General features: G+C 50.7%; 2 protein-coding genes across 12 annotated transcripts; both read left to right on the plus strand.

The window, feature by feature from the left end:
• Positions 1–513: 513 nt before the first annotated feature.
• Positions 514–7,648, plus strand: ORMDL3 (ORMDL sphingolipid biosynthesis regulator 3). Of its 8 annotated transcripts, XM_063798596.1 has the most exons (5): positions 1,488–3,072; positions 3,324–3,526; positions 4,472–4,667; positions 5,428–5,579; positions 6,006–7,648. In XM_063798596.1, exons 3-5 carry the CDS (start codon positions 4,494–4,496, stop codon positions 6,139–6,141), a joined length of 462 nt encoding a protein of 153 aa, XP_063654666.1. In that variant the 5' UTR covers positions 1,488–3,072; positions 3,324–3,526; positions 4,472–4,493; the 3' UTR covers positions 6,142–7,648. The 8 variants fall into 8 exon arrangements, with proteins under 8 accessions (XP_001171486.3, XP_009430520.3, XP_063654666.1 ...); XM_001171486.8 differs by lacking the exons at positions 1,488–3,072; positions 3,324–3,526 and adding an exon at positions 514–1,210; XM_009432245.5 differs by lacking the exons at positions 1,488–3,072; positions 3,324–3,526 and adding an exon at positions 941–1,210 and having other exon boundaries at positions 4,477–4,667.
• A 2,396-nt stretch (positions 7,649–10,044) lies between these two features.
• On the plus strand, positions 10,045–24,095 carry GSDMB (gasdermin B). Of its 4 annotated transcripts, XM_009432246.5 has the most exons (10): positions 10,045–11,598; positions 16,172–16,343; positions 18,754–18,922; positions 19,653–19,737; positions 20,480–20,518; positions 21,703–21,729; positions 22,419–22,579; positions 22,705–22,843; positions 23,194–23,264; positions 23,726–24,095. In XM_009432246.5, exons 1-10 carry the CDS (start codon positions 11,364–11,366, stop codon positions 23,876–23,878), a joined length of 1,251 nt encoding a protein of 416 aa, XP_009430521.1. In that variant the 5' UTR covers positions 10,045–11,363; the 3' UTR covers positions 23,879–24,095. The 4 variants fall into 4 exon arrangements, with proteins under 4 accessions (XP_009430521.1, XP_009430523.1, XP_009430524.1 ...); XM_009432248.5 differs by lacking the exon at positions 21,703–21,729; XM_009432249.5 differs by lacking the exon at positions 20,480–20,518.
• The last annotated feature ends 2,900 nt before the right edge of the window (positions 24,096–26,995 follow it).

The following is a 26,995-nucleotide window of genomic DNA, read 5'->3' on the forward strand; positions in this document are numbered from 1 at the left end:
CATGCCATGACATCATCTGATCTTGCTATTCCAGCCCTGCCCTGCATAGAGTGGACTTAGAAAGAAGCTGGGTAAGGAGTTGAAACTACCCAGACAATACCTCTTGGTGACATGGAGAATGGGAGTGACCGAGGAGACCTCAAGAGCCATTTAGTTCAACCTCCTACAGTAATATTAAGTAGATTCCTACAATGCAACAGGTGCTTTACATACATTCTTTTGGGTTCCCACAACCTTGGAGGTGGGGTTTCACAGGTGTGGAATTGGAGATTAAGACAAGTAATTTGCCCAGGGTCACACTGCCAATAAAGGAGGGCCTACCCCATGTCTACCAGGCAGTAAAGTCTGTGCCCTTGCCTTTAGACGATGCAGATGTGAAAACTGCAGACCAGAGCCTCTCATTCAAAGCCACACAAGCTGACCTGAGACAGAAACTCAGGCTCCTTACTACAGATGGAGGAATCTATGATACGTAGCCTCTTCTCACGTCAGGTGCGGGGCGGCCAAGGATGTGGCCCGGTCCGGGGCAGCCTGGGCCAAGCGTGACTGAGAAGGAGAAGGCAGGCTCCGTTCTGGGCCCTCCAGACCCTCATCCCAGCCAATGTTGTGAAAAGCGCTCTCCCAGGAGGGCCCAGCAGGGCAAAGGGCCGGGCTAGTCTGTTTCTGGAGGAGCCAATCTGGGGCCAGGGCGGAGGCAGCCAGGTGCAGTGGAAAAATCCTGCAGTTGGGGTCAGAATATTTGGGTTTCGATCCAGTCTAGGACCCAGCAAAGACCTACAGAAAGTTACTTACAAGTCCGAGTCTCCTCATCTGCAAAACTGGGGCACGGATAAAATACACTTGAAGGGCACAGAAGCAAAAGTTGGAATTGTTACGCACCAAAATTCTATCATCCGATCTGACCATCACGTCACGGTACAACTTCCAACCGTGCGTCCCCGAAGAGGCCGGGAACGGAGCCCAGTAAAAACTACAACTCCCAGGAGGCGTCGGGAGGGCCGGCCCGGAGCCAGCGGAAGAAACTACAACTCCCAGAAGGCGTCGGGCGTGCCGGCGCGGGGCGGTGACGTACGGGGACCGGCGCGGAGCGCTGATTCGGCCGGAGCTGCCAGCGGGGAGGCTGCAGCCGCGGGTTGTTACAGCTGCTGGAGCAGCAGCGGCCCCCGCTCCCGGGAACCGTTCCCGGGCCGTTGATCTGCGGCCCCACACGGTGAGCCCGGACGGAACCAAGAGGCCCCAGGGCTAGGGGAGGGGCGGGAGAGAAGGTGGGGGCTGCTGGGGAGGCGCCCCGGGCTGGAGAGACGGGGGCAGAGGGAGTGGGGGGTGGAGGGAGTGCATCAGCCGAGGGGGTGCATCGGCTGGGGAGGTGGCCAAGGAATAAAGTGCGAGCGGGAGGCCGGGGGTGGAACGTCGGGAGGAGCGCCTCGGCTAGGGGTGGGAGGCGGGGAGCGGCTCGGCTTCGGGGATAAACGTTTGGCTGCCTCCAGGGCTGGGTGAACGCGTGGAGATGGCTGTGGGGTCCCGGACCGGACCGGGTTCCGAGTGCGAAGACCCAGGCTGGGGAACAGAGCGGGACCCCTCCCCCCGGCCCCGCACCCGAGGTCTCACTCAGAAAACCCCAACAACAGTGAGGACTCCGCCTCTTCGCTCCTCCTCTCCTGTGCTTAGTGCGGGTTCGCCTGGGCACTCGCTTTCCGCTCCTACCGCCCTCCCTCAGTCGGGGTGGCTGGGCCAAAGTTGAGAGGTTATCAGCTGTGGTCCTGCAGCTTGGGGGGTGGGCGGAATGGACATGGCATTGTGACGTGCTGCCCCGGACTCCCCGCTGGGGTCCCCATCCAGGCCTGGATGTTTTGTGCTCCTCTTCCAGAAGACAGGAGGTTTGCTGTTGTGAGGGCTGCTCTTTCCTGGGGGAGGGAATGGGAAGGGCTCACCTGGTGGCTGCCCTGGTGGTGCTCAGCCTTGGCTTGAGTGTCTGGCATACTGGCTGGGCCCGGATATTTGTATGTGGAGCCAAGAGGGTGGGGCGGGAAGGAGGGGGAAAGAGCTACCAGCAAAAAAGTGGTTAACACAACAGAGTTGCTGCAGGCTCTGGTTTGAGGCAGGTTATGAAACCACATCAGGGCCCAGCACTAAGCAGCCTCCTGCCAGCTATGGCAGCAGAAGTTTTCGGCTCAACTCCTGTAGACCTAGTCGACCTCTGCCAGCCTCTTCTCTCTGTTTCTCCCCATCTAGGGTAGGGGCCAGTTGGTTGTTTTACTAATGGAAGTGATATGTATCCATAGTCACACGAAAGTCTCAAGAGTGTTTCCTCATTGCCAGTCTTTTTGTTAGTTTATTGATCTCTTCTTTTTCAGGGGTCTCTGGTGGTTTCCTGCTCTCAGGGCACCTAGTGTTTAGGCTTCAGGAAGAAGCTTCTGAGGGTGTCGGCTAGGACCTAGGTCTAGGCTTTTCCTAGGCCCATCAAGTTTTGTTGGCTGCCCTGTGAAAGCCAGAAAGGCGTATGGGGTCCTGTGATCTGGGATTCCCCAAGGCTTTTGGCACTCCTGGACAAATACTAGGAAGGGTTTAGTGGGCTTTCTATACCAGCACCCCTGTAGGTGCGGGTTACAGAGAGGTGATGGGGTGGCAGTTTCAGGTCAGACTTGGGAAGCTCTTTCCCTCTCCTTAGTCAGAGTTAAGTGCTTCAGAGCCCTCACTTGTCAGCCACATGCCGCCCTCCTCTCTCAGGTGGAGGCTTTTGCGTAGCAGCTGTCCCAGGGGCTGCTAGAGTAACTGAAGCCCCAAGGCCCTGGGAAGATAAACAATCTGAGCCAGCTCTGGCTTTCTAGATACTTGAATTTCTGTTAGGCTCAATTATCCAGCCTAATGGGCTGCGCTGATGGGTCCCAGGAGCATCTCTTCAATCAGAATGCGCCCCAGGCTGGCGCACGGGTGTTTGCTTGTTGGGATGGCGTGTTGTGGGTCACATTTTCTCTGAGGTCTCTAAGCTTGGAGCTGTCTGAGAAGAGGAAACTTGCTCCTGTTATCCTGGAAGTAAAGAACTGGCCCCTGAGGACTCAGTCTCCTGTGCAGGTTTGGCTAGGATCCTAGTCAGAGATAGATAGCATCTGGGTCTGACGGGGTTGCTGCAGGGGCGTGAGGGAGGTGGCCTTCTGGGTACTTCTAGAATATCTCCATCTGGGACTCTTTTCTGCATTCCCAGGAAAGATGGGGCTGTTACCATGGTGATGACCTTACGGTCTTTAGCAAGCAGGACCCTATGTCAGATAGGGAGGTGAGCCAGTACACAGGTGCCATCTGTCTCCACTTTCTTCTGGTCACAGGGCCCTCAGGGATCTGGGGACGGCCAAACTCTGGATAAGGGGCAGATCATTCCACCCCTTCCTTCTCTACTTCCCTCTGCTCACTGTGGGTTGCGGCCACCTCCTGGTTCCTCCTGCTGCAGGACTCCTACCGTTGGTGCTGGGCAGGGGAAGGCATGGTGCTAATATACACCTGGAAACAGGTGCTGAGAGGGGAGACTGAGGTGAGGATGGGCAGGACAGAGAAGAACAGGGGCAGGAGGGAGGCCACAGGTTCGAGTCTGTGCCCTTAGGAGACATATGTTGAGGTGGATTCCAGCTCTCTATGGGAGTTACAGGTGTTGGCCATGTTCTCTATCCTCGCCTCTCTTGTGGGGAAAAGGGCCCTGGTGGTTTGGCAGTGGAGTGGGTAGCATCACAAGGGTTGGCCTGAGTGGCTGCCAAATGGAGAAAACATCCGGATGGGTTGTTTTGTGTCACCCAGGAGGGGTGCCTTCTAGGTCTGGGCAAAGGTTGTCCCTAGTCTGTTGTTTTCTCCTTTCTTCCTCCCTTCCTCCCTCCCCACTTCCCTCTTTCTACCTGATCAGTCCTCCTAAGTTGGGGTTTGGGGAGATCCAGAATTGAAAAAATTAGAGGAGGTGAGTGGATGCAGTGACCTCAAAATAGTTCATCCACTGCTGCCTGTACCCACAGGCCTCACTTCCTTTCCCTCCTGATGGGAAGAGCGTAAGAGTAGATGTGTCCCACATTAGGCCTTCAGTGAGACACAGTCCAGCAGGGGTTGTGCTGAGTGAGAATTCTCTCCCTGGGGCTTTGTCGGCAGAGGGTCCTCATGGGAGTGCCATAGGGGGTGAGGCTGGGGGATGGGCCTTGACTTCTCTGCCCTGGGGCTGCGTGCCTCTTGATGACCTGTCCTCCGATGCCCTGCCAGGGCCCTGTCCCAATGGGATGATGCATGGGGCAGCCTGTTGTTTATCCCAGCCCAGCAGCAGGAAATGAGTAGAGCTAAGTCCACATGGACTTTCTCCACTTTCCATGCTTCAGAATCAAAAGAGTGGAACTGCCTGGAGTTCTCAGGGAAACAAGGGCCTGCCTCCCAGCGGGATCCGAGGGTGAGAGGGGGCAGGGAAAGCAGTGTGACCTGTCTGACCTGTGCTGCTTGTTTGCAGAACAGCGGAGAGGGGCAGCAGGATGAATGTGGGCACAGCGCACAGCGAGGTGAACCCCAACACGCGGGTGATGAACAGCCGTGGCATCTGGCTCTCCTACGTGCTGGCCATCGGTCTCCTCCACATCGTGCTGCTGAGCATCCCGTTTGTGAGTGTCCCTGTCGTCTGGACCCTCACCAACCTCATTCACAACATGGTGAGAGCCTGTCTGCTGCCTGCCCCTGCCCCTGCCCTGTGGGCTGCCCTTTGGCAGGGCTGAGGGATAGGAGGAGCCTGTCGGGCCTGGCCCAGGTGTCAGGGTGATGTACTGACAACATCTGCCTCCAGAGCCCAGGCCTAGCCCTTACCTCTCTGCCTTGCTCCCCCTTCTGGGTTCCTGCCCTGTGTACCATGACAGGAATCAAATCTGCAGATTTTTCCACATCTCTAGGGTGGGGTGGCTGTTGGCCTGGAAGATGTGCTCCTGAGAGCTGAACAAAGGGCTCCAGAGAGTTCCCAGGACCCGAGAGTCCTGGTGCCTAGGCTGATACAGAAATGCCCCTTTCTCAAGTTAGCTTCTCGAACCGTCTTCCACTTTTGCCCTTCTCTGCTCCCTCACCACTTGCTACCTTGCAGTCTTTGTCGGGTAAGCAGGGCTTAGTCCCATCGCTTGCCTCCTCCCAACAGGCACAGGGGGCTATGAGTGGCCTGGAGGGGGGCAGCATCTCGGTGCCTATCTTGTGGCCAACTCCCACCGTGCGTTCTCATGCCAGGCCTAGCCCGTCCCCCAGGGAGTCCCCTTGTTCTTCTCCTGCCATACTCCCAGCTGCTCCATCCTGACCTCCAGCCCATATCCCCCTGCCCAGCAGAGGGAGGCTCCAGATCACTGGGAGTTACTTGTGTCTGTGACTGGGTGGAGGAGCTGGGCAGGGGGGCCTTTCCCTTTTGTATCCTCTAACAAAGACTTCTTCCTCCAGGGCATGTATATCTTCCTGCACACGGTGAAGGGGACACCCTTTGAGACCCCGGACCAGGGCAAGGCGAGGCTGCTAACCCACTGGGAGCAGATGGATTATGGGGTCCAGTTCACGGCCTCTCGGAAGTTCTTGACCATCACACCCATCGTGCTGTGAGTGCCTGGGCTACAGGAAGACACCAGCAGGCAGGGCAAGGCCTGGAGGACCCCAGGGCCCAGCCATGCTTATTAACCCTGCCGTGGCTCCTGGTGTAGGGATGAACAGAGGAAGTTGGAATATTCCTGGGTCTTACACTGGACTCAGGCTTTGGGCCTCCCTGGCCCCATCTTTCCTCCATTGGAGCTTCCTTCCTGCTAGTGAGATAGGCCTACAGGCTTGGGGTGAAGCTGGGAGGTGGGGGCGGCGCTGGGCCAGGAGGGGCCCCTTTAGCCTGAGAGCTCTTGCTTCTTACGCTGGTCTGGGAACCTCTTCTGTAACTCCTTAGCTGTTGGGATTCTGCCTTTCCCCTCCCAGGAAGTGAGGGAGGAAGGGGTCCTCCCAACAGTCTTTTATATCTCTCCCCACCCTTCCCCTCCCAGGTACTTCCTCACCAGCTTCTACACTAAGTACGACCAGATCCATTTTGTGCTCAACACCGTGTCCCTGATGAGCGTGCTTATCCCCAAGCTGCCCCAGCTCCACGGAGTCCGGATTTTTGGAATCAATAAGTACTGAGAGTGCAGCCCCTTCCCCTGCCCAGGGTGGCAGGGGAGGGGTAGGGTAAAAGGCATGTGCTGCAACACTGAAGACAGAAAGAAGAAGCCTCTGGACACTGCCAGAGATGGGGGTTGAGCCTCTGGCCTAATTTCCCCCCTCGCTTCCCCCAGTAGCCAACTTGGAGTAGCTTGTAGTGGGGTTGGGGTAGGCCCCCTGGGCTCTGACCTTTTCTGAATTTTTTGATCTTTTCCTTTTGCTTTTTGAATAGAGACTCCATGGAGTTGGTCATGGAATGGGCTGGGCTCCTGGGCTGAACATGGACCACGCAGTTGCGACAGGAGGCCAGGGGAAAAACCCCTGCTCACTTGTTTGCCCTCAGGCAGCCAAAGCACTTTAACCCCTGCATAGGGAGCAGAGGGCGGTACGGCTTCTGGATTGTTTCACTGTGATTCCTAGGTTTTTTCGATGCCACGCAGTGTGTGCTTTTGTGTATGGAAGCAAGTGTGGGATGGGGCTTTGCCTTTCTGGGTAGAAAGCTGTCTAATCCAAGTCCCAGGCTTTTGGCAGCTTCCCTGCAACCCACCGTGGGTCCTGGTTGGAAGTGGGGAGGGTCAGGTTGGGGAAAGATGGGGTAGAGTGTAGATGGCTTGGTCCCAGAGGTGAGGGGGCCAGGGCTGCTGCCATCCTGGCCTGGTGGAGGTTGGGGAGCTGTAGGAGAGCTAGTGAGTCGAGACTTAGAAGAATGGGGCCACATAGCAGCAGAGGACTGGTGTAAGGGAGGGAGGGGTAGGGACAGAAGCTAGACCCAATCTCCTTTGGGATGTGGGCAGGGAGGGAAGCAGGCTTGGAGGGTTAATTTACCCACAGAATGTGATAGTAATAGGGGAGGGAGGCTGCTGTGGGTTTAACTCCTGGGTTGGCTGTTGGGTAGACAGGTGGGGAAAAGGCCCGTGAGTCATTGTAAGCACAGGTCCAACTTGGCCCTGACTCCTGCGGGGGTATGGGGAAGCTGTGACAGAAACGATGGGTGCTGTGGTCCTCTGCAGGCCCTCACCCCTTAACTTCCTCATGCAGACTGGCACTGGGCAGGGCCTCTCATGTGGCAGGCACATGTGGCGTTGTGAGGCCACCCCATGTGGGGTCTGTGGTGAGAGTCCTGTAGGATCCCTGCTCAAGCAGCACAGAGGAAGGGGCAAGGCGTGGCCTGTAGGCACTGTCTCAGCCTGCAGAGAAGAAAGTGAGGCCGGGAGCCTGAGCCTGGGCTGGAGCCTTCTCCCCTCCCCAGTCGGACTAGGGGCAGTGTTAATTTTGAAAAGGTGTGGGTCCCTGTGTCCTCTTCCCGGGGTCCGAGGGAACAGGAGAGGTCACTGGGCCTGTTTTCTCCCTCCTGACCCTGCATCTCCCACCCCGTGTATCATAGGGAACTTTCACCTTAAAATCTTTCTAAGCAAAGTGTGAATAGGATTTTTACTCCCTTTGTACAGTATTCTGAGAAACGCAAATAAAAGGGCAACATGTTTCTGTTTCCCTGTGTCTGGCCTTCGCTTCCTGGAAGGCTGAGGGGAGGGGACAGGGGTGTGGGCAGCGGCTCCCGCTGAGGTGCTGGTGGGGCATCAGTGCAGCTCTGACGGTGGCGGGAGGGGCGCTGGGACTGCTGGGCTTTCTGCTGACTTCAGCAGGGAAATCCCCCAAGGGGGCTGTGAGGGAACTGGCGGCGGCAGCGGTAGGCAGAGAGCAAAATTCTCTGTGCTTTTGCCTGGCTGTTCTCCGACAGGTCTTGCGCCTTGGCCCCAGAGGCTGGGGTGACCTGTGCCATGGCCAAGGAGGGGGACACTCCAGCAATGGTTTATACGTGGAGCCAGGGTCCCAAGTGGTGCCCAGTCCTTCCCAGTGAATCCCCAGCCCTTCTCCGGTTTCTCACTTCTCTCCCCAAGGCCTTTCCCCAGTCACCTCTCCCTTGGGAGCGCTGCGTTTCCTTCTGGCCTTTCAGTGGAGGGGACTCTTCATGTTTCCTCCTCCCACCATAAGCCTGAGTGGCAGGGGAAGAGGTTCTGGGGACTTTCTGAGGCCAACATGGCTAGGAGAGAGAGGAGTCCTATAGCAAGGAATCCTTATCTCACGAGGGCACTGACCTTCCAGCGTGTTCTGGGGAGTATCAGCTGCTATTCCCAGGAGAGGCACAAGGTCCCAGGTAGAAGGGAGGAGCTGTTCCTAGCAGCCTGGGGTCTCTAGCCCCGGTCCACCATCACAGCACCCTTGGAGTGAGTGTCAGGGAGTGTGGGATATTTGCCCAAGTCCAGCCACCACCCCTGTCCGAGTAGAGCCCACACAGTATTGGAAAGAGAAATATAGCCACTGCTTTCACTCCTGGGAGTAGGGGTGCCCTGGTTGCTTTCACCAGCCTGCAAGAGTATAGTCAGGGTGAGGTGCTGGAGAACATCAACAACGATCTGGGTTCAAATCCCAGCTTTGCCACTTATTAGCCATGTTGCTGTGTCAACTTCTCTGAGCTTCAGTTTATTCCACTGTTGTGTAAGGATAATGCCTCTTAGGGCTGTTGTGAGCATTAGCACAGTGCCTGGCATATAGTAAATACTCAATATATGGTAGCCGTATTATTGTAATTGTTACTACCACCACTGTCGTCTATTTATTTATTTATTTATTTTTTTTGAGACTGAGTCTTGCTCTGTTGCCCAGGCTGGAGTGCAGTGGTGCCATCTTGGCTCACTGCAACCTCCGCCTCCCAGGTTCAAGCAATTCTCATGCCTCAGCCTCCTGAGTAGCTGGGATTACAGGTGTGTGCCAAAACATCTGGCTAATTTTTTTTTTTTTTTTTTGGTAGAGACGGGGTTTCGCCATGTTGGCCAGGCTGGTCTTGAACTCCTGGCCTCAAGTGATCTGCCTGCTTCGACCTCTGAAAGTGTTGGGATTACAGGCATGAACCACCACGCCTGGCCTGTCATCCCTTCAAATGTTCTTTCAGAACTGAGGCATGCAGAGGCTGGAAGACAGGCTGGGCTCACCCGGGTGGTTATCTCTGAGAGAGGACATGGGTGAGGTCAGAGGCCTCTCCCTGGAGGAGGTAGGTGGAGAAGCCAGGTGGCATCCAGATAAGGAAGACCAGCATCTCCTTGAGAGTGTACACGGGAGCACGGGATGGGGAGGGAGGCTGAGTGCTCCTTACAGGCCCACCCTGTTCCCTCCAGGTGTTAGCTGCTGTTGTCCTGGGTCTTCAGTGTTGACCATCGCATGGCATTTGGGCAGCTGGTTCTGCTGGGTTACGGTCCTCATGTCCCTGGCACAGACACAGCCATTGCCTGCTGGCACTTGATACCTACTCATATTCCATTTCTCTATTCCAAACACACTGGATTGCATGGCCCAGGGCGCCACGGTGTGCACCATTGTCTGGCCCACACTCACCTAGAATACATATCAGGATCTCCTACCCACTCCTTAGGTACAAGAAGAAGAAGGGGTTCTGGCCGGGCATGGTGGCTCACACCTGTAATCCCAGCACTTTGAGAGGCCGAGGTGGGTGGGTCACAAGGTCAGGAGATCGAGACCATCCTGGCTAACACGGTGAAACCCCGTCTCTACTAAAAAACACACACAAAAAAATTAGCTGGGCGTGGTGGCAGGCACCTGTAGTCCCAGCTACTCGGGAGGCTGAGGCAGGAGAATGGCGTGAACCTGGGAGGCGGAGCTTGCAGTGAGCCGAGATCGCGCCATTGCACTCCAGCCTGGGCGACAGAGCAAGACTATGTCTCAAAAAAAAAAAAAAAAAAAGGGTGGGGTTCTGGCCTTAATCTGCCTCCAGCTCAGTTATAAGGTGGCTTATCTAAAGGCTTGGGAGGTGGGGCACCCAGCCCTACCCACCCATCCAGGAAGTTCCACACCTGGACAACTTTCAATTTCATTATTTTAGCTTCCTGAGATTCAGAGGCCAGGAACTGTGCAGAGATCTGTGGGGATTCTCACAACTTCCATTTCTGGTGAACAGCTGAGGTCAGAGAGGAGGTGGGTACCACTTGAGATGGGCCTGTGGTTCCCGGGTACTGTCTTTCCAGACACCTAGAATTCCCAGGTTGGTAGTGAACTGAGAGTCAACCACCATGATGGGGGCAGAGACAGAGGAGGAAGCAGTGAGTGGACAAGTGCCTGTGCCGGGCAGAAGGGATATAGGGGAAGGTGGCCAAAGGTAGGATGGGGAAGTGGATCCCAGGAAGCTTTTGTTTCTTCTGAGGCCAATTTACCACCACCTCATTGGGAAATTGTTGGTAGGGAGGCACCCATCCAATTGCCTTGCAGAATACAGCAAGGCAGGGAGCCCAAGAATCAGAGCCAAGGGAAGAAACGACCAGTTAAAGTTAGTAATGTGAAGTCTGGCAACCGTGCCCGTCATTCCTCCCTGGTTCCTCTGTTCATCAACGTTGGGGCTAGTCTGGCTGGGGCATGGTGGGCCTGCCTTTCCATCCCTTGGGCCCCTTGGAACAAGGGGGCAACTCTGCTGTGGGAGATGTAGAAAATGGGTCTCACTTTCTCTATTTGGGGCAATAGCTGCTACTTTTTTCCTCCAGATGGGTACCATGAGGGGCAGAGGAGAATCTGGGATCTGTGATGTTTAGCCCTCTTTACTGAGTCATGGCTGCCTCACGTTCTAGAAGTAAGGCAGGCAAATCATTCCAGGTACTGATTGTCCTGGAACCTTTGGCTCTTCCTTGACCTCATGTCACGTGCGTCCATGTGAAGAGAGTCCACGAAACGGGCTTTATGTGAACAACAAGGCTGGGTACAGGCAAGCTGAGTCCAAAAAAGGGGTCAGCAAAGGGTGGTGGGATTATCATTAGTTCTTATATGTTTGGGATAGGCTTACAAAGTACATTGTCAAGGGTGGAGAAATATTACAAAGTACCTTCTTAAGGGCAGGGGAGAATATTACAAAGTACCTTCTTAAGGGCGGGGGGAGACTATATCGTATCAGTTAGGGTGGGGCAGGAACAAATCACAATGGTGGAATGTCATCAGTTAAGGCTATTTTCATTTCTTTTGTGGATCTTCAGTTGCTTCAGGCCATCTGGATATATACATGCAGGTCACAGGGAATATGATGGCTTAGCTTGGGTTCAGAGGCCTGACACCTCAGGCTGCCAAATGTGGAAGATTTAAATACTTGAACCAATACCCTCCTCCCAAAAACTGAAATTGGCTTCTGTTTCTGAGTTGGTCCAGGCGCAATGTTCAGCGTATTTGAGGAAATCACAAGAATTGTAGTTAAGGAGATGGATGCTGGAGGGGATATGATTGCCGTTAGAAGCCTTGTTGATGCTGATAGATTCCGCTGCTTCCATCTGGTGGGGGAGAAGAGAACTTTCTTTGGATGCCGGCACTACACAACAGGCCTCACCCTGATGGACATTCTGGACACAGATGGGGACAAGTGGTTAGATGAACTGGATTCTGGGCTCCAAGGTCAGTATAATGTAGATGACAGGTGGCCAGCCAGGAGGCCTTGACCGTTTGTACTCCATCTCCTTCTCAATTCCCCATTGTTATCAACCAATCAACAACGAAACTGTGGGATTTGTACACATTCACACACCTTAATTTAAGAAATGCACGGAAGAGCTGCATGGTGGGAGGAGAGTGGGAGAAGTGGAGATTTATTTCCATTGGAAACCGTTCCTAAATGGTCTTCCTTTTCCATTTTTTCCCTTGTAAAATAATCTGCTTTTAATTTAGCGAGCTCTTCTCATGTGTTTATCATTTAAATGAATAAGTAAATGAGGGCAGTTTGCTTACTGGTTAAGAAAGGATGCAGGCTTTAGGGCTGGAAGCACCTGGTTTCAAAGCCTGGCTCTGCCTCTTATCAGCTGGGTAACCTTTGGACAAGTTGTTTTATTGCTCTAAGTTTCAGTTTCCTCCTGTGTCAACTCTAGAGGACTGTTGTAAGAATCAAGTGAGGGATGGGTGCGGTGGCTCACTCCTGTAATCCCAGCACTTTGGGAGGCCGAGGTGGGCGGATCACGAGGTCAGGAGATCGAGACCATCCTGGCTAACACAGTGAAACCCCGTCTCTACTTAAAAAAAAAAAATACAAAAAATTAGCCAGGCGTGGTGGCATGCGCCTGTAGTCCTGGCTACTCAGGAGGCTGAGGCAGGAGAATTGCTTGAACCTGGGAGGTGCAGGTTGCCGTGAGCTGAGATCACGCCACTGCACTCCAGCCTGGGAGACAAAGCAAGCCTCTGTCTCAAAAAAAAAAAAAAAAAAATCAAATGAGAACAAATTACGTGAATCATTTATCACAGTGCCTGCCACAAAAGGAGTACCCAATAAAAGTTATCTCCCAGGTCGGTGGTGATTCTTATTATCCTTTCATGTTCCTTGGCTATCAAGACTGAAAGGGAAGTTGCTGATGAGCAGAAATCCCTAAGGTATTGAGGGAATTTATGGAAGAGTCAATTATTCCAACCCCCTGCCTCTGATCTCAGTTATTCCTGGGGTACTTGGGTTTCAGAAGCCCCAGGGTTAAGTGTTGAACTCTCACTTGGAGCCCACACTGGAATATGGTGAGGAGTTCATTATATTTCATAATGTGAAAAAATATTTCATAATATGAACAATAGCAAGGAGTTCATAGCTCAGACCTCTCTGATACAGTCCATTTCTTTTTATGAGGTCTCATGCCAAGAGACGGAAAAGAGCTCTAACAGCCCTGAGCAGTTTTAGAGTATTACAGTGTGCCAGGAACTGCTTTAAGTGACCAAGAGCAGTACCCAGATTACTTGGAGGTGGTGGACCTTTCCACAAGCAGAGTTTCGTTAAGCAAGCAAGGGGCTTTTGGAGAAATTTCAGATTCGCATCTTTCAAAGACTGAGTCAATTCTCTGAAAAGTAAATTGCTAAGAGCCAATTTGCTAAAAGTCAGCTCTCAAAAAAAAAAAAAAATCAGTTTGCCAAATGATCAATTCACTGAAAATGGAAAAATACTTTAACCCAGAACTAGGATGTTTTGCCACAATAATATTACTCCCCAGGGACAGGGCAAAGTGTAAGTCTGGGAAAAAAAAATTGACTAAGTCAGTCAACTTCCTTTAAGGAAAAGCTCATCTGTGTGCATACAAAATTCGGAGGCAGAGGTGAAACCAAACTTAAAAAGAAAATCCTTACAATGATGGGAATTGGTAATTTGAATAGATTTTTAGCTTGGTCTGCTCCCTATTTAAATGGGTTATTTTGTAACTGTATAATGCTGTTGGTGCAGTTAAAGTGTGCATAGGGCTGGGCACAGTGGCTCGCGCCTGTAATCCCAGCACTTTGGGAGACTGAGGCGGGTGGATCACTTGAGGTCAGGAGTTCAAGTCTGGCCTGGCCAACATGGCGAAACCCTGTCTCTACTAAAAATACAAAAATTAGCTGGGCATGATGGCGCATGCCTGTAATCCCAGCACTTTGGGAGGCTGAGGCGGGCGGATCACTTGAGGCCAGGAGTTCGAGACCAGCCTGGCCAACATGGCAAAACCCTGTCTTTACTAAAAATACAAAAATTAGCTGGGCGTGGTGTCGCATGCCTGTAATCCCAGCTACTCGGGAGGCTGAGGCAGGAGAATTGCTTGAACCTGGGAGGTGGAGGTTGCACAGTGAGCCATGATTATACCACTGCACTCCAGCCTGGCGACAAAGCAAGACTCCGTCTCAAAAAAAAAAAAAAAAAGTGTGCATAGGATTTTGTGTTTGTTATTAAAGTCCATACTTTATTCATATTAACTTTTGTTTTTTTTTTTTGAGATGGAGTGTCGCTCTGTTGCCCAGGCTGGAGAGCAGTGGCGCGATCTTGGCTCACTACAACCTTCACCTCTAGGTTCAAGTGGTTCTCCTGCCTCAGCCTCCCGAGTAGCCGGGATTATAGGTGCCTGCCACCACACCTGGCAAATTTTTTGTATTTTTAATAGGGACAAGGTTTCACCATGTTGGCCAGGCTGGTCTTGAACTCCTGACCTCAGGTGATCCGCCCGCCTTGGCCTCCCAAAGTGCTGGGATTACAGGTGTGAGCCACTGCACCCAGCCCATGTTATCTTAGTTTTGACCTAGTGTCCTTTTTCTATTCCAGAATCCCATCCAGGATCCTACATTACATTTAGTCGTCCTGTCTCCTTAGGCTCCTCTTGGCTGTGACAGTTTCTCAGACTTTACCTGTTTGGGATAATCTTAGCAGTTTTGAGCAGTACTGGTCAGGGATACTGTAGAACGTCCCTCTGTTGGAATTTGGCTGATGTTTTTTCTCATGGTTAGACTGGGTTCTGGGTCTCGGGGAGGAAGACCACAGAGGTAAAGGACCATTCCTATGACATCACATCAGGGGTACGTACTGTCAACATGACCTATCATTGTTGATGTTGACCTTGATCACTTGGCTGAGGTAATGTTTGTCAGGTTTCTCTACCAGAAGTTACTCTTTTTCCTCTTCTTCATATAGTACTCTTTGTGCACATAGTTTTTATTTTTCTTTTTCTCTCTGATATTTTTCTTTTCTTTTACACTGCTCAAGAAGCAAATGGTCCCTAAGACATTAGTGTCTCATGTACACACAAATAGTGATTTCAGTCACTGTTTCTAATTCTGTCACATTTCCACCAGTTCCAAAATGGATTTGTCTTTGGAAATCCAGCCCTGCCTCCAAAACCTAGCAGTGGGAGCTCTCCCTCCCCTGTAGGTTCCCATCTGGGAGGTTGGAGACAAAGGCACGCAGCCCCTTCAGCATGCCCACACATCCTCCACGAACCCTGGGGTGGCAACTGACTCAGAACCAAGGCCCTTATTAGTGCCTGATCAATCAGGGCCGAGTCCATGCATGTTTGTGACTTTCCAGGGTTGCCTCACTTCATACTTGTGTGGTTCATACAAACAACAGCGACAGAACTGCTTTTTTTGGAGATGGAGTCTCGCTGTCGCCCAGGCTGGAGTGCAGTGGCTTGATCTTGGCTCACTGCAATCTTTGCTTCTGCCTCCCAGGTTCAAGCGATTCTCCTGCCTCGGCCTCCCAAGTAGCTGGAATTACAGGCACGTGCCACCACCCCCGACTAATTTGGTAGAGATGGGGTTTCACCATGTTGGCCAGGTTGGTCTCCAACTCCTGACCTCAAGTGATCTACCCACCTCAGCCTCCCAAAGTGCTGGGATTACAGGCGTGAGCCACCCCACCGTGCCCACCCAGAACTGCTTAATTTTTATTTCCCAATTGGCTGGGGCTCCTACTTCTTTAGCTTTACTTTTCTTTGTCTTGTTTCAGCCTACAAGACTGGCTTACAATTATTAAGCAGTTAGAATGTATGCCAGGCACTTGGTTAAGTGCTTAACTACATCATTATATTTAATTTCTTCATTTCTTTTCTTTTCCTTTCCTTTTCTTTTTCTTGTTTTGTTTTGTTTTGAGGCAGAGAGGCAGAGTCTCACTCTCCTCCAGGCTGGAGTGCAGTGGTGTGATCTCAGCTCACTGCAACCTCCGCCTCCTGGGTTCAAGCGATTCTCATGCCTCAGCCTCTCAAGTAGCTGTGATTACAGGCACACACCACCAGGCCTGGCTACTTTTTGTATTTTTTAGTAGAGACGGGGTTTCACCATATTGGCCAGGCTGGTCTCGAACTCCTAACCTCAAGTGATCTGCCTGCCACAGCCTCCCAAAGTTCTGGGATTACAGGCGTGAGCCACTGTGCCCAGCCTTAATTTCCCTAAATATAGGAAGTAGACATTAGTAATATTCTCCTACTATAGATGAAGAAACAGACTCAAAGAGGTTAAGTGACTTACCCAAGGTCATGTGGTAAGAAGGTGGAGGAGTGGGCTCAAATCTGGGATCCTGTGACCCCAAGGTAACTGTGCTTCTGGTGAGAACAGCATTTCCTGGACAGCCACAGCTGTGGCGCTCCCTCAGAAGGGAGGGGGATGGTGGCACGGAGCCCAGGATGGGGCTGCCCCAGGGAGGGTGTTTTGGAGAGAGATCTTTTGGGGGTCCGCTCCAGAGTGACCTTTACCATTCTCTTTCCAGGTCAAAAGGCTGAGTTTCAAATTCTGGATAATGTAGACTCAACGGGAGAGTTGATAGTGAGATTACCCAAAGAAATAACAATTTCAGGCAGTTTCCAGGGCTTCCACCATCAGAAGATCAAGATATCGGAGAACCGGATATCCCAGCAGTATCTGGCTACCCTTGAAAACAGGTGAGGTTGGAGTTGGGCAGCAGGGAAGGAGGGGAAGAAGCCCATCTTGGGCACCAAGGGATTCAAGGGTGGCAGACCGGCTCTTTTTAAAATTTATTTATTTTTATTTTTCTTTTCCCTGCTTTTCATGAGCTTTGTGGGGGACTGGCTCTCTAGGGCAGCCTCTCGCTCTCTACTTCCAGGATTCCCTCAGCCCGCCCCTTTACGCAAGCACGCCTTCCTCTTCTCTGCCTCCAGAAAGCCTTCTCATTCACCCAGGAGCAGTCTCCAGGAAGCCTTCTGATGCCCCCAATTCACTCATATCCCTGCTGTCCCCCAGGATGGTTAATTCCTCTGACTTGGACAAACCTGGTTGTTTTTTTTTTGTTTGGTTTTTGTTTTGTTTTTTTTTGAAATGGAGTCTCGCTCTGTCGGCCAGGCTAGAGTGCAATGGCATGATCTCGGCTCACTGCAACCTCCACCTCCAAACCTGGTGGTTTAAGAGGCACTCTCCTTTGCTCTCCTCTGCTCTCCTGCACTGAGCTGCCCACATCAGTATTTTGTGCTTGTTTCCCTCTGCCTTGTGGGCAAGCCAGTGGCTTCCATGTTCGTCTTTCCCACTGGACTGGAAGCAACTTGTGACAAGGGACTGACTTTACTAACCTCTTTGTATTGACCCCAAGCACACAGTAGGTACTGAGTGAAAGAGAGCTGAAGTGAAGCACGAGGAAAGCAAAGAACCCCTTGGAGGACGTTTCCTGCACGGAGTACGGCCACCCCACCCCAGCAGGGTGGCACCGATCCAGTGCCACAGAGGTTCTGGTAGCTGGTGGGCAGGTGCTTCCAATTCAAAAGGACATCACTAGCCATCCCCTCAGCAATAGTTCTGTTGTTGTTTTCTTCAGCTGGGATTGTTGGAGATTGAGGAGTAGCTCAGGGGAAGGTGACCCACAGTTTTCCTGGCCTTGCTCTCCTTGAGTGGAGCGGGTACCTTTTTTCTTTTCCTTTTCCTTTTTTTTTTTTTTTTTTTTTGAGATGGAGTTTCACTTTTGTTGCCCAGGCTGGAGTGCAATGGCACATTCTTGGCTCACTGCAACCTCTGCCTCCCGGATTCAAGAGATTCTTCTGCCTCAACCTCCCGAGGAGCTGGGACTACAGGTGCCCGCCACCACGCCTAGCTAATTTTTGTATTTTTAGTAGAGACAGGGTTTCATTCACCCTATTGGCCAGGGTTTTTTGGAGAGAGATCTGGTCTCAAACTCCTGACCTCAGGTGATCCACCTGCCTTGGCCTCCCAAAGTGCTGGGATTACAGGTGTGAGCCACCATGCCCATGCCACCCTTTTTTATTAATAAATTAAAAACAAAGGCTTACAATAAAATTTTACTGGTCCTTTGAATTACCCCTCCCTACCACAGTATTGCTGGGGAGAGGTCTTCAGAATTGTTCTAAGAGAGCTCGGTGTTTTCTATTATAGAATGCTTGTTTGTCAGGTGAGGGTATTGGTATCTATATGTGGGGTGGGGCACTGGATAGGTAGGGGAAGGTCATCGGAGGCAGGGACCCATGTCTTGAGGGCCTTTTGATTGCAAATAGAAACTCCATCAGACTGTTTCAGGTCTCAACATGAGTTTCTCCCAGCGGGAATGGAATCTGATGCTTCATGAGCCTAAGGGCAGATGATGCAGCTGGCTCCAGGGACCAGCGCAAGGAGCTGGAGCCCCTCGTCAGAGAAGAGGGTGTCTTGGGCTTCACAGATGCCTATCTCAGTGTCACGGGAAGGGCACTCTCTTTGGACTTACACTGACCAGGGTTTGAATCCCAGCTCTACACTTACTAGCTGTGTGACCTTGGACCACTCACAACCTGTCACTAAGCCTCAGTATCTTTACATGGAAAGTGGACGTAATTCTGCCTACCATCATAGGATTGTGAAGGTTAAGTGGAAAAGCGTGGCTCACAGCTGGCACATTGTAATCTTCCATAAATGCTGGCGAATTCTTGCCCCACTTTGTTTTTATTTATTTATTTTGAGGTGGAGTCTTGCTCTGTTGCCCAGGCTGGAGTGCAATGGTGCAGTCTTGGCTCACTGCAACCTCCGCCTCCCGGGTTCAAGTGATTCTCCTGTCTCAGCCTCCTGAGTAGCTGGGATTACAGATGTGTGCCTGGTGATCCACTCACCTCAGCCTCCCAAAATGCTGGGATTACAGGCGATAGCCACCGTACCTGGCCTCTCGCCCTACTTTGTACCCCACCCCTACCTCGACCCCGAGGTGGGTAAAGTGAACTGCGATGGGGTGCTGTGTTCCTTGGTTTTCCAGTCTCAGAAGCGATTAATCTTAAATAGGAGCTGGCTCACAGAGAGGGAGAAGAGTCAGTGGGAGGTAAGGCCCTGAGATCCTCAACTCTCATCTCTCTCCACTCTCTCCAGGAAGCTGAAGAGGGAACTACCCTTTTCATTCCGATCAATTAATACGAGAGAAAACCTGTATCTGGTGACAGAAACTCTGGAGACGGTAAAGGAGGAAACCCTGAAAAGCGACCGGCAATATAAATTTTGGAGCCAGATCTCTCAGGGCCATCTCAGCTATAAACACAAGGTTAGGATCATGGGAGGCAGGGACTGTGGAGGCCAGTGTTGGCCCACACCCCGCAGGTCAAGGCGATGCCAGCCTTAGACTCTTCCTTCACTCCTCTCCGAGCAGCCCTGCTGGTCTTGGCCACCTTGCCCCAAGAAAGGGTGGGTGGCATTGCCCAGTCCTTCGCTTGTTACTCTCTAGCGGTGCCCTCTTTTCATTTGCATTTTCTTTCTTTCTTTTTTAAATAGAGATGAGGTCTTGCATGTCGTCCAGGCTGGTCTCAAACTCCTGGGCTCAAGCAATCCACCCACCTCGGCCTCCCAAAGAAAGTGCTGGGATTACAGGTGTGAGCCATGCACCCAGCCTTCATTTTCTTTGTACATTTCCCTTGTACATTTTCCATGGTTCATCATTACACAGGTGTATTTTTGCTTGTTTATTGTCTGTCTCCTTTCTAGGAGGTAGGAGGACAGGAGCCATGGTGCCTAGAACAAAGCAGCTCCTCAGTAAACATTTGTTGAATGAACAGTGGCAACAAGATGAGTTTTGGCATCAGACGTGGGTTCAAATTTCAGCTCTGCCACTGTTTTTAGCTGTGAGACTGTCTCACCTGCTGACCTCTCAGAGCCTCAGTTTTCTCGTCTATAAAATGGGGATACAAATGACTGCCTCACAGGATTGTTTGGGAGATCAGGCAAGATAATGATGTAGAAACACCTGGGGATCCGTCAATGTGAGCTCCTTTTTCTAGGGCCAAAGGGAAGTGACCATCCCCCCAAATCGGGTCCTGAGCTATCGAGTAAAGCAGCTTGTCTTCCCCAACAAGGAGACGATGAGTAAGCAAAGGCTGATGGAGAACAGGATGGGGGGCCCTAAACACACCAGTGAGGTGGGGGGTGGGATTCAACCAGGCTCTGTCAGCCTAGGGTGGGTGGCTGGTGAGCTTGGAGGTTGGGGAGGGGTCCAGGGAAAAGGGTGGGTTCAGCACTAGGAAGGACTGAGGCTCCATGCTCTGACCTGGGGACCTGGACCCGCTGACCCAGGATTTGCCTGAACATGACATAAGAGTCATTAACTCCTCTCCCAGTCTCCAAATAGAATAATTGTCTTTTTTGGCTGGACGTGGTGGCTCACGCCTGTAATCCCAGCACTTTGGGAGGCCAAGGTGGGCGGATCACCTGAGATCAGGAGTTCGAGACCAGCCTAGCCAACATGGTGAAACCCTGTCTCTACTAAAAATATAAATATTAGCTGGGTGTGGTGGTATGCGACTGTAATCCCAGCTACTTGGGAGGCTGAGGCAGGAGAATTGCTTGAACCTGGGAAGTGGAGGTTGCAGTGAGCCGAGATCTCACCATTGCACTCCAGCCTAGGCAACAAGAGCAAAACTCCATCTCAAAAAACAAAAAACAAAAAACAAAAAACAAAAACAAAAAAAAAAACAGTTGTCTTTTTTTTTTTTTTTTTTGATTGGAGGCTGGTATAGGGATTGAGAGGGACTGGAGAGAGGGAACTTACAGAGTGAGAACTGGTCTCTCCAATAACTTGTTTTTTCCTCCCTTTTTGGTGCTGGTTTAGATATTCATTTCAGGGGCAAAACAAAATCCTTTCCAGAAGGTGAGTGAGCTGCTGGGCTTCCTGTTCGTCATTTCCGAATGGGCAAAGACACTATTTTAAAAAATGGAATTATAGAGTGGTTAGGTCCAAGGATGTGGTAAGACGCACCCACAGGTGGGAACCATGGCAAGTGCAGGAGAAAAATTAGCCTGTTGAAGAGTCTGGATTGTACATTGGACTAGGGTTTCCAGGCTGCTCCTAGGACAACTTTGTGCTGGCAGTCAGCTGGATCCTGAGCTTACAGCCCTCCCTGAAGTCTTGTTGGCCTAGGAAGCACAATTAAATGACTTGGCCAGTTCCAGCATGACAGCACTGGCTGTGAAAAGGGTCCTGGACTGGAGTCAGGCAGTCTCAGGGTCTAGTCCCACCCTGCCACTCACTAGCTCTACAGCCTCCCAAGTCACAGTTTTCCTGACTTTATTTTAATTTAATTTAATTTAATTTTTTGAGACGGAGTCTTGCTCTGTCGCCCAGGCTGGCGTGCAGTGGTGTGATCTTGGCTCACTGCAACCTCTACCTCCTGGGTTCAAGCGATTCTCCTGCCTCAGCCTCCCAAGTAGCTGGGAATACAGGTGCCCACCACCACGCCAAGTTAAGTTTGTTTGTTTGTTTGTTTGTTTTTGTATTTTTAGTAGAGACAGGGTTTCACTATATGTTGGCAGGCTGCTCTCAAACTCCTGAACTCAAGTGATCCACCCACTGCAGCCTCCCAAAGTGCTGGGATTACAGGCGTGAGCCACCATGCCCAGCCTTTCCTGACTTTAAACTAAAGGAGTGAGACTAGAAGGTCCCTGTGATTCTGAATTATGTGGCTTCCTCTGGAATTTCTAGGTTTTCCCCTTGATCCCAGCAGGGTTGTACTGCCTAAGAGAGCTTGGAAAGGGATAGAGAAGTCTGACCCAAATTTGCGGAGCGACTGAGTGTATGCTGCCCCCTTTCTGGGCCTTGGCTTCTTCCTCAATCATCTAGGCACAGTCCTATGACTGCCTGTTTTTGAGGATGTGGGAAGGGTCTACAAATACAGTGCTTTCCCATTGACACACACTGATGAGGATGCAGGCTCCCTGGCACCAGCAGTGAGGGCTCAGATTGCAAGAGTAAAAACTTCCATCACTGGGAAGAGAAGTCTGCAGGGGACTGGAGGTGATCTGAAGATTCTGAAATAACTCTTCCTCTCTCTGCAGAGAAGGATGGTGCTTCATCCTGTTTAGGTAAGGGTGATAGCCAAGTGTGTTCAGGGTGGCTGCACCAACCCACCCTGAGTCCCTGTGGCTCAAGACTGCTGCTCAGGTGGGGTCAGCTGAGTGGGTAGGAAGTCGGGAGGCACTGCCTAGCAGGTTTCAACTTTAGTCTGGAGGCTGCATCTGTCTCCTCTAAACACAGTGGTTCTCATTGGTTATACCCCGAAATCACACCAGGAAACTTTAAAACTAGTGACGACTGAGTCCTGTCTCCAGAAACTCTGACTTAATTGTGGGGGTGTGGCCTGGACATCAGGATTTGTAATAACTCCTCAGGTGATTCTCATGTAGTCAAGGTTGAGAACCACTGCTTTAACTTTCTCCAAATCCTAATTACTTCTAGTGTGGCCTGAGGACTGCACTTTGAATGGCAAGGGCCAAATAACCAAGTTTTTGTTTTTTTCCAGGAGGTGGAGAAGAATTTGGGGTTGGGACTAGACTGGGGGTGAGCTGGGGAGATGGAAGATGGAAGTGGGGTCAGTGGGAGGCAATGATGGTAGGTATCTTGGAAGAAGGATGCTTAATTTTAACACGGAAAGACTGGAAGAAGGGAAGATACAAAGAGGTGGTCTCCAGAAGACAGTCAGACAAATAACAGAGCCTTAGAAATAAAACCTTTTGGGCTGGGCGGCCCAGGTTCTCAATTGCTGCCTCTACAGGAAAGTCTTTGGGTTCGGAGGATTCCAGAAACATGAAGGAGAAGTTGGAGGACATGGAGAGTGTCCTCAAGGACCTGACAGAGGAGAAGAGAAAAGATGTGCTAAACTCCCTCGCTAAGTGCCTCGGCAAGGAGGAGATTCGCCAGGATCTAGAGCAAAGAGTAAGGGACCCTAAGAAAGCCTTGGGGCAGAGAGAGATAGGAGCCAGAGGGGATGGCAGTTGGCACAGTGAGGATAATCTGCTATGGTGAGACTGCTCCTCATCTCCCACACCTCCTGGCCCTAGGTATCTGAGGTCCTGATTTCCAGGGAGCTACACATGGAGGACCCAGACAAGCCTCTCCTAAGCAGCCTTTTTAATGCTGCTGGGGTCTTGGTAGAAGTGCGTGCAAAAGCCATTCTGGACTTCCTGGATGCCCTGCTAGGTGAGGAAGGGTCTCGCTGTAGGCTGGGGTGGAGGAAGTGTGAGCAGAGAGGCCTGTGGGGAGTCACATCTTGGGAGGAGGGGCTGCATGTTGCTCTTCACAGTTTATGGGGGCCACTCCTTCATGTCTTCCTCAGGCCAGGCATTGAGGGGCTGGTTCCTCGTCTGTGACTCCTGCAGGCCAAGAGGGAAGCAGGAGTCACAGCAGAGGCCTGTTTGGAGTAACTCTCATCTAGCACTCCCAGGGGCTCTCTGGAACCTTTTGATGATGCATGTTCTGGGTGTGATCAGCCACTGAGGCCCTGTCCCACCATATATCTCTCCTTTTTACCACTCTTTCTTTGCCCCCAGAGCTGTCTGAAGAGCAGCAGTTTGTGGCTGAGGCCCTGGAGAAGGGGACCCTTCCTCTGTTGAAGGACCAGGTGAGACAGCCTGGGCTGAGGGCCATGGTCATAGTGGAAGGGAATGCCCATATTCTCAAGGGACCCAGAAGTCCCAGGGTACAGCCCCTTCTTATTCCATAGTTTTCTGCCGGCTCACATCCATGCAGCTGGTTTGTGACAATTCCCTGGACAGAGAGTTGCCAGAACAATTTGTGGTGGGTTCTTTAGGCTCTGTTTTTTATCTGTGGGCAAGAGAGGGCTGCAAATTGGTTAGTCCCAGGACAGCAGCTGGTATGATCTTGAGTTCCCATGCAGATTGACTAGCAGAGCCTGCCACTATGTTGAGAGAGTATGAAGCTCTCCGGGCTCTGCAGGAAAGAGTGCCATGATGGATTATTACGTCTGCCTATCGGCTCAGCAGCAAGGAGTGTGGCCAAATATTTGCCATTTCTGGTATATCGTTGTTCCTAGCTATTACAATCTGGTGGGTTTCCTTCCAGGTGAAATCTGTCATGGAGCAGAACTGGGATGAGCTGGCCAGCAGTCCTCCTGACATGGACTGTGACCCTGAGGCACGAATTCTCTGTGCGCTGTATGTTGTTGTCTCTGTCCTGCTGGAGCTGGCTGAGGGGCCTACCTCTGTCTCTTCCTAACTACAAAAGCCCTTTCTCCCCACAAGCCTCTGGGTTTTCCCTTTACCAGTCTGTCCTCACTGCCATCGCCACTACCATCCTGTCACCAGTGGGACCTCTTTAAAACAAGCAGCCAACCATTCTTTGATGTATCCCATTCGCTCCATGTTAACATCCAAAACCAGCCTGGATTTCATACATGGACTTCTGATTAAAAGTGGCAGGTTGTGCATGTTAATTTTGTCTTTTGAAGCCTCACTAAATGACAGTAAAGCAATAGAAAAGCTTTGTATAAACCTACAAGGATAAAAAGAATGCAGCAGCAGATAAGAAACTTTAACACATCTTTGGAAGCTAGAAAGCAATGAAAGGAGTGCAGGCTGGGAGTTGTGGGACTGAGGGGTAGACAGGAGATTGCTGTTTTTATCATAAGCCTTTTATTTATTTATTTATTTATTTATTTTTGAGACAGAGTTTTGCTCTTGTTGCCTAGGCTGGAGTGCAATGGCGTGATCTCGGCTCACTGCAACCTCTGCCTCCTGGGTTCAAGCGATTCTCCTGCCTCAGTCTCCAGAATACCTGGGATTACAGGTGCCCACAATGATGCCCACAATGATACAAAAATTAGCTAATTTTTGTATTTTTAGTAGAGATGGGGTTTAACCCTTGTTGGCCAGGCTGGTCTCGAACTCCTGAGCTCCAGTGATCCACCCCCCTCGGCCTCCCAAAGTACTGGGATTACAGCGGTGAGCCACCGCGCCTGGCCAGCTTTTTAGTTCTATTTGATATTTTTAAAGAAACTGTAATTAAAAGTTAAAGAAATGTATGCTTGTTATAAACCATTCAAACATTTCCCAAATATAAATTAGCAGGTGAAGTTACTCTGTGACCTACCCTTTCTTTCTAGAGACCCAGAGAGGTAAGTGAAATATCAGAACATTAAAGTAATTTTGCCTCAGGTGAGGGGGATTGATATTTGCAAATCCAGGCAAACTAAGTTTGGGTTTGGCTAGCCTCCTGGACTGATGGCTCCAGAAGCCAAGGCCAAGGGCCTATCCAAGTTTGGGAGTCTAGTAAAAGGAAACCTGCCCTACCATATTAGACTAATCTCAAAGGCTACACTGTAAGTGTTAGGGTGAATCAGCAGTAAACTTACTGTTCTTACTCCACCCCCAGGGGACTGCAGGGAAGACTCTCTTGGTACTGAGTGAGGAAGAGGTTAGCGAAAGGAAAGGAAAAAAAATGCTGAGAAAACCACAGCCTAGTCTTTTCTCAGAACTTAGCCTGCATTTGTATCCTCTTGAGAATTCCAGAGAATCTGAAATTGTGAACTTGGTTTTTGGGGGTCTTGGACTGAATGTACCCCCAGATGCCTGTCAGAACCAAACACAAATTATCTCTGGAGGAAGTAATCTTCCACAAATATATATATTTGAGACAGAGTCATGCTCTGTCACCCAGGTTGGAGTGCAGTGGAGCAATCACAGCTCACTACAGCCTCCACTTCCCAGGCTCAAGCGATCCTCCTACCTCAGCCTCTTGAGTAGCTGGGACTACAGGTGTGCACCACCATGCCTGGCTAATTAAAAAAATTTTTTTTGTAGAGATGGCGTCTCCCTGTATTGCCCAGGCTGGTCTTGAATTTCTGGGTTCAAGCGATCCTTCTGCCTTGGCCTCCCAAAGTGTTGGGATTACAGGTGTGAGTCACTGTGCTTGGCTGGCTAAGGCACATATGTTTTCCTTTTGAGAGATGTGGTATTGCTCTGTTGCCCAGGCTAGAGTGCAGTGGTGCAATCATGGCTCACTGCAGCCTCTACCTCCTGGGCTCAAGTGATCCTCCCATTTCAGCCCCCTGAGTAGCTGGGACCACAGGTACGCACCACCATGCCCCATCTAATTTTTTATTTTTATTTTTTGTAGAGATGGGGTCTCACTATGTTGCCAGGGCCTCACTATGTTGCCAGGGCTGGTGTTGAACTCTTAGGCTCAAGTGATCCTCCCTCCTCAGCCTCCTGAAGTGTTGGAGTTATAGGAGTGAGCCACTATGCCGGCCTAAGGCACATACTGTCAAGTAACTCAAAAGTCAAGGGAGAAATCCTAATGGAAGTTATAAGATTTTTTTTTCTACTTAATGATAATAAAAATATACATATCAAACTTGTGGAATTAAGCTAAAGTCTTTTGTTTTTAGAGAAAATACATGTTTCACCTTGTTTTAGAAAAGAAAAAAAGCTAAAAAAATCAAAAAGCTAAGTATTCATGTCAAAAAGCTAACAAAGAAAACTCCAAAACAAACCCAACAACAAGCTGCTCCCTTCCCCTCCAAAAAAGCCCAGCAAAATAAATCCAGGAAAAAGAGGAGAAAAAGCACACAAATTGACAAAATAAGAAACAAAAACGTTAAGAGGATCAATAAAGACAGACATTGGACCTTTAAAATGACTCACAGATCTCTGACAAGGGTGATATTTAATTTAATTTATTTATTTGTTTTTGTTTTTGAGATGGAGTCTCACTCTGTCTCCCAGGCTGGAGTGCAGTAGTGCGATCTTGGCGCACTGCAACCTTCACTGCCTGGATTCAAACAATTCTCTTGCCTCAGCCTCTTGAGTAGCTGGGACTACAGGTGCACACCACCACACCTGTTTAATTTTTGTATTTTTTAGTAAAGACAAGAGTTTTGCCATGTTGGCCCGGCTGATCTTGAACTCCTGACTTCAGGTAATCCACCCACCTCAGCCTCCCAAAGTGCTGGGATTATAGGTGTGAGCCACCGTGCCCAGCTTGACAAGAGTGATAAAAAGAGAGAGGGAGCAAATATCATCAGTTTTAAGAGTGAAAAGGGAACAGTTCTAAAGATGTTACAGGCATTTAAAAGACAGGAGGATATTAGAAATGACTTTATGCCAATAAATTTGAAATTTTAGGTGAAATGGGTGTTATCCTAAAAAAATATAATTTCCCAAAGTTGTCCCAGAAAAAAATAGAAAACATGGGCCTGGCGCGGTGGCTCACGTCTGTAATCCCAGCACTTCGGGAGGCCAAGGTGGGCAGATCACGAGGTCAGGAGATCGAGTCCATCCTGGCTGACACGGTGAAACCCCATCTCTACTAAAAATACAAAAAATTAGCCGGGCA

Source organism: Pan troglodytes, chromosome 19, assembly GCF_028858775.2.
Source record: "Pan troglodytes isolate AG18354 chromosome 19, NHGRI_mPanTro3-v2.0_pri, whole genome shotgun sequence".
NCBI classification, from domain to species: domain Eukaryota; kingdom Metazoa; phylum Chordata; class Mammalia; order Primates; family Hominidae; genus Pan; species Pan troglodytes.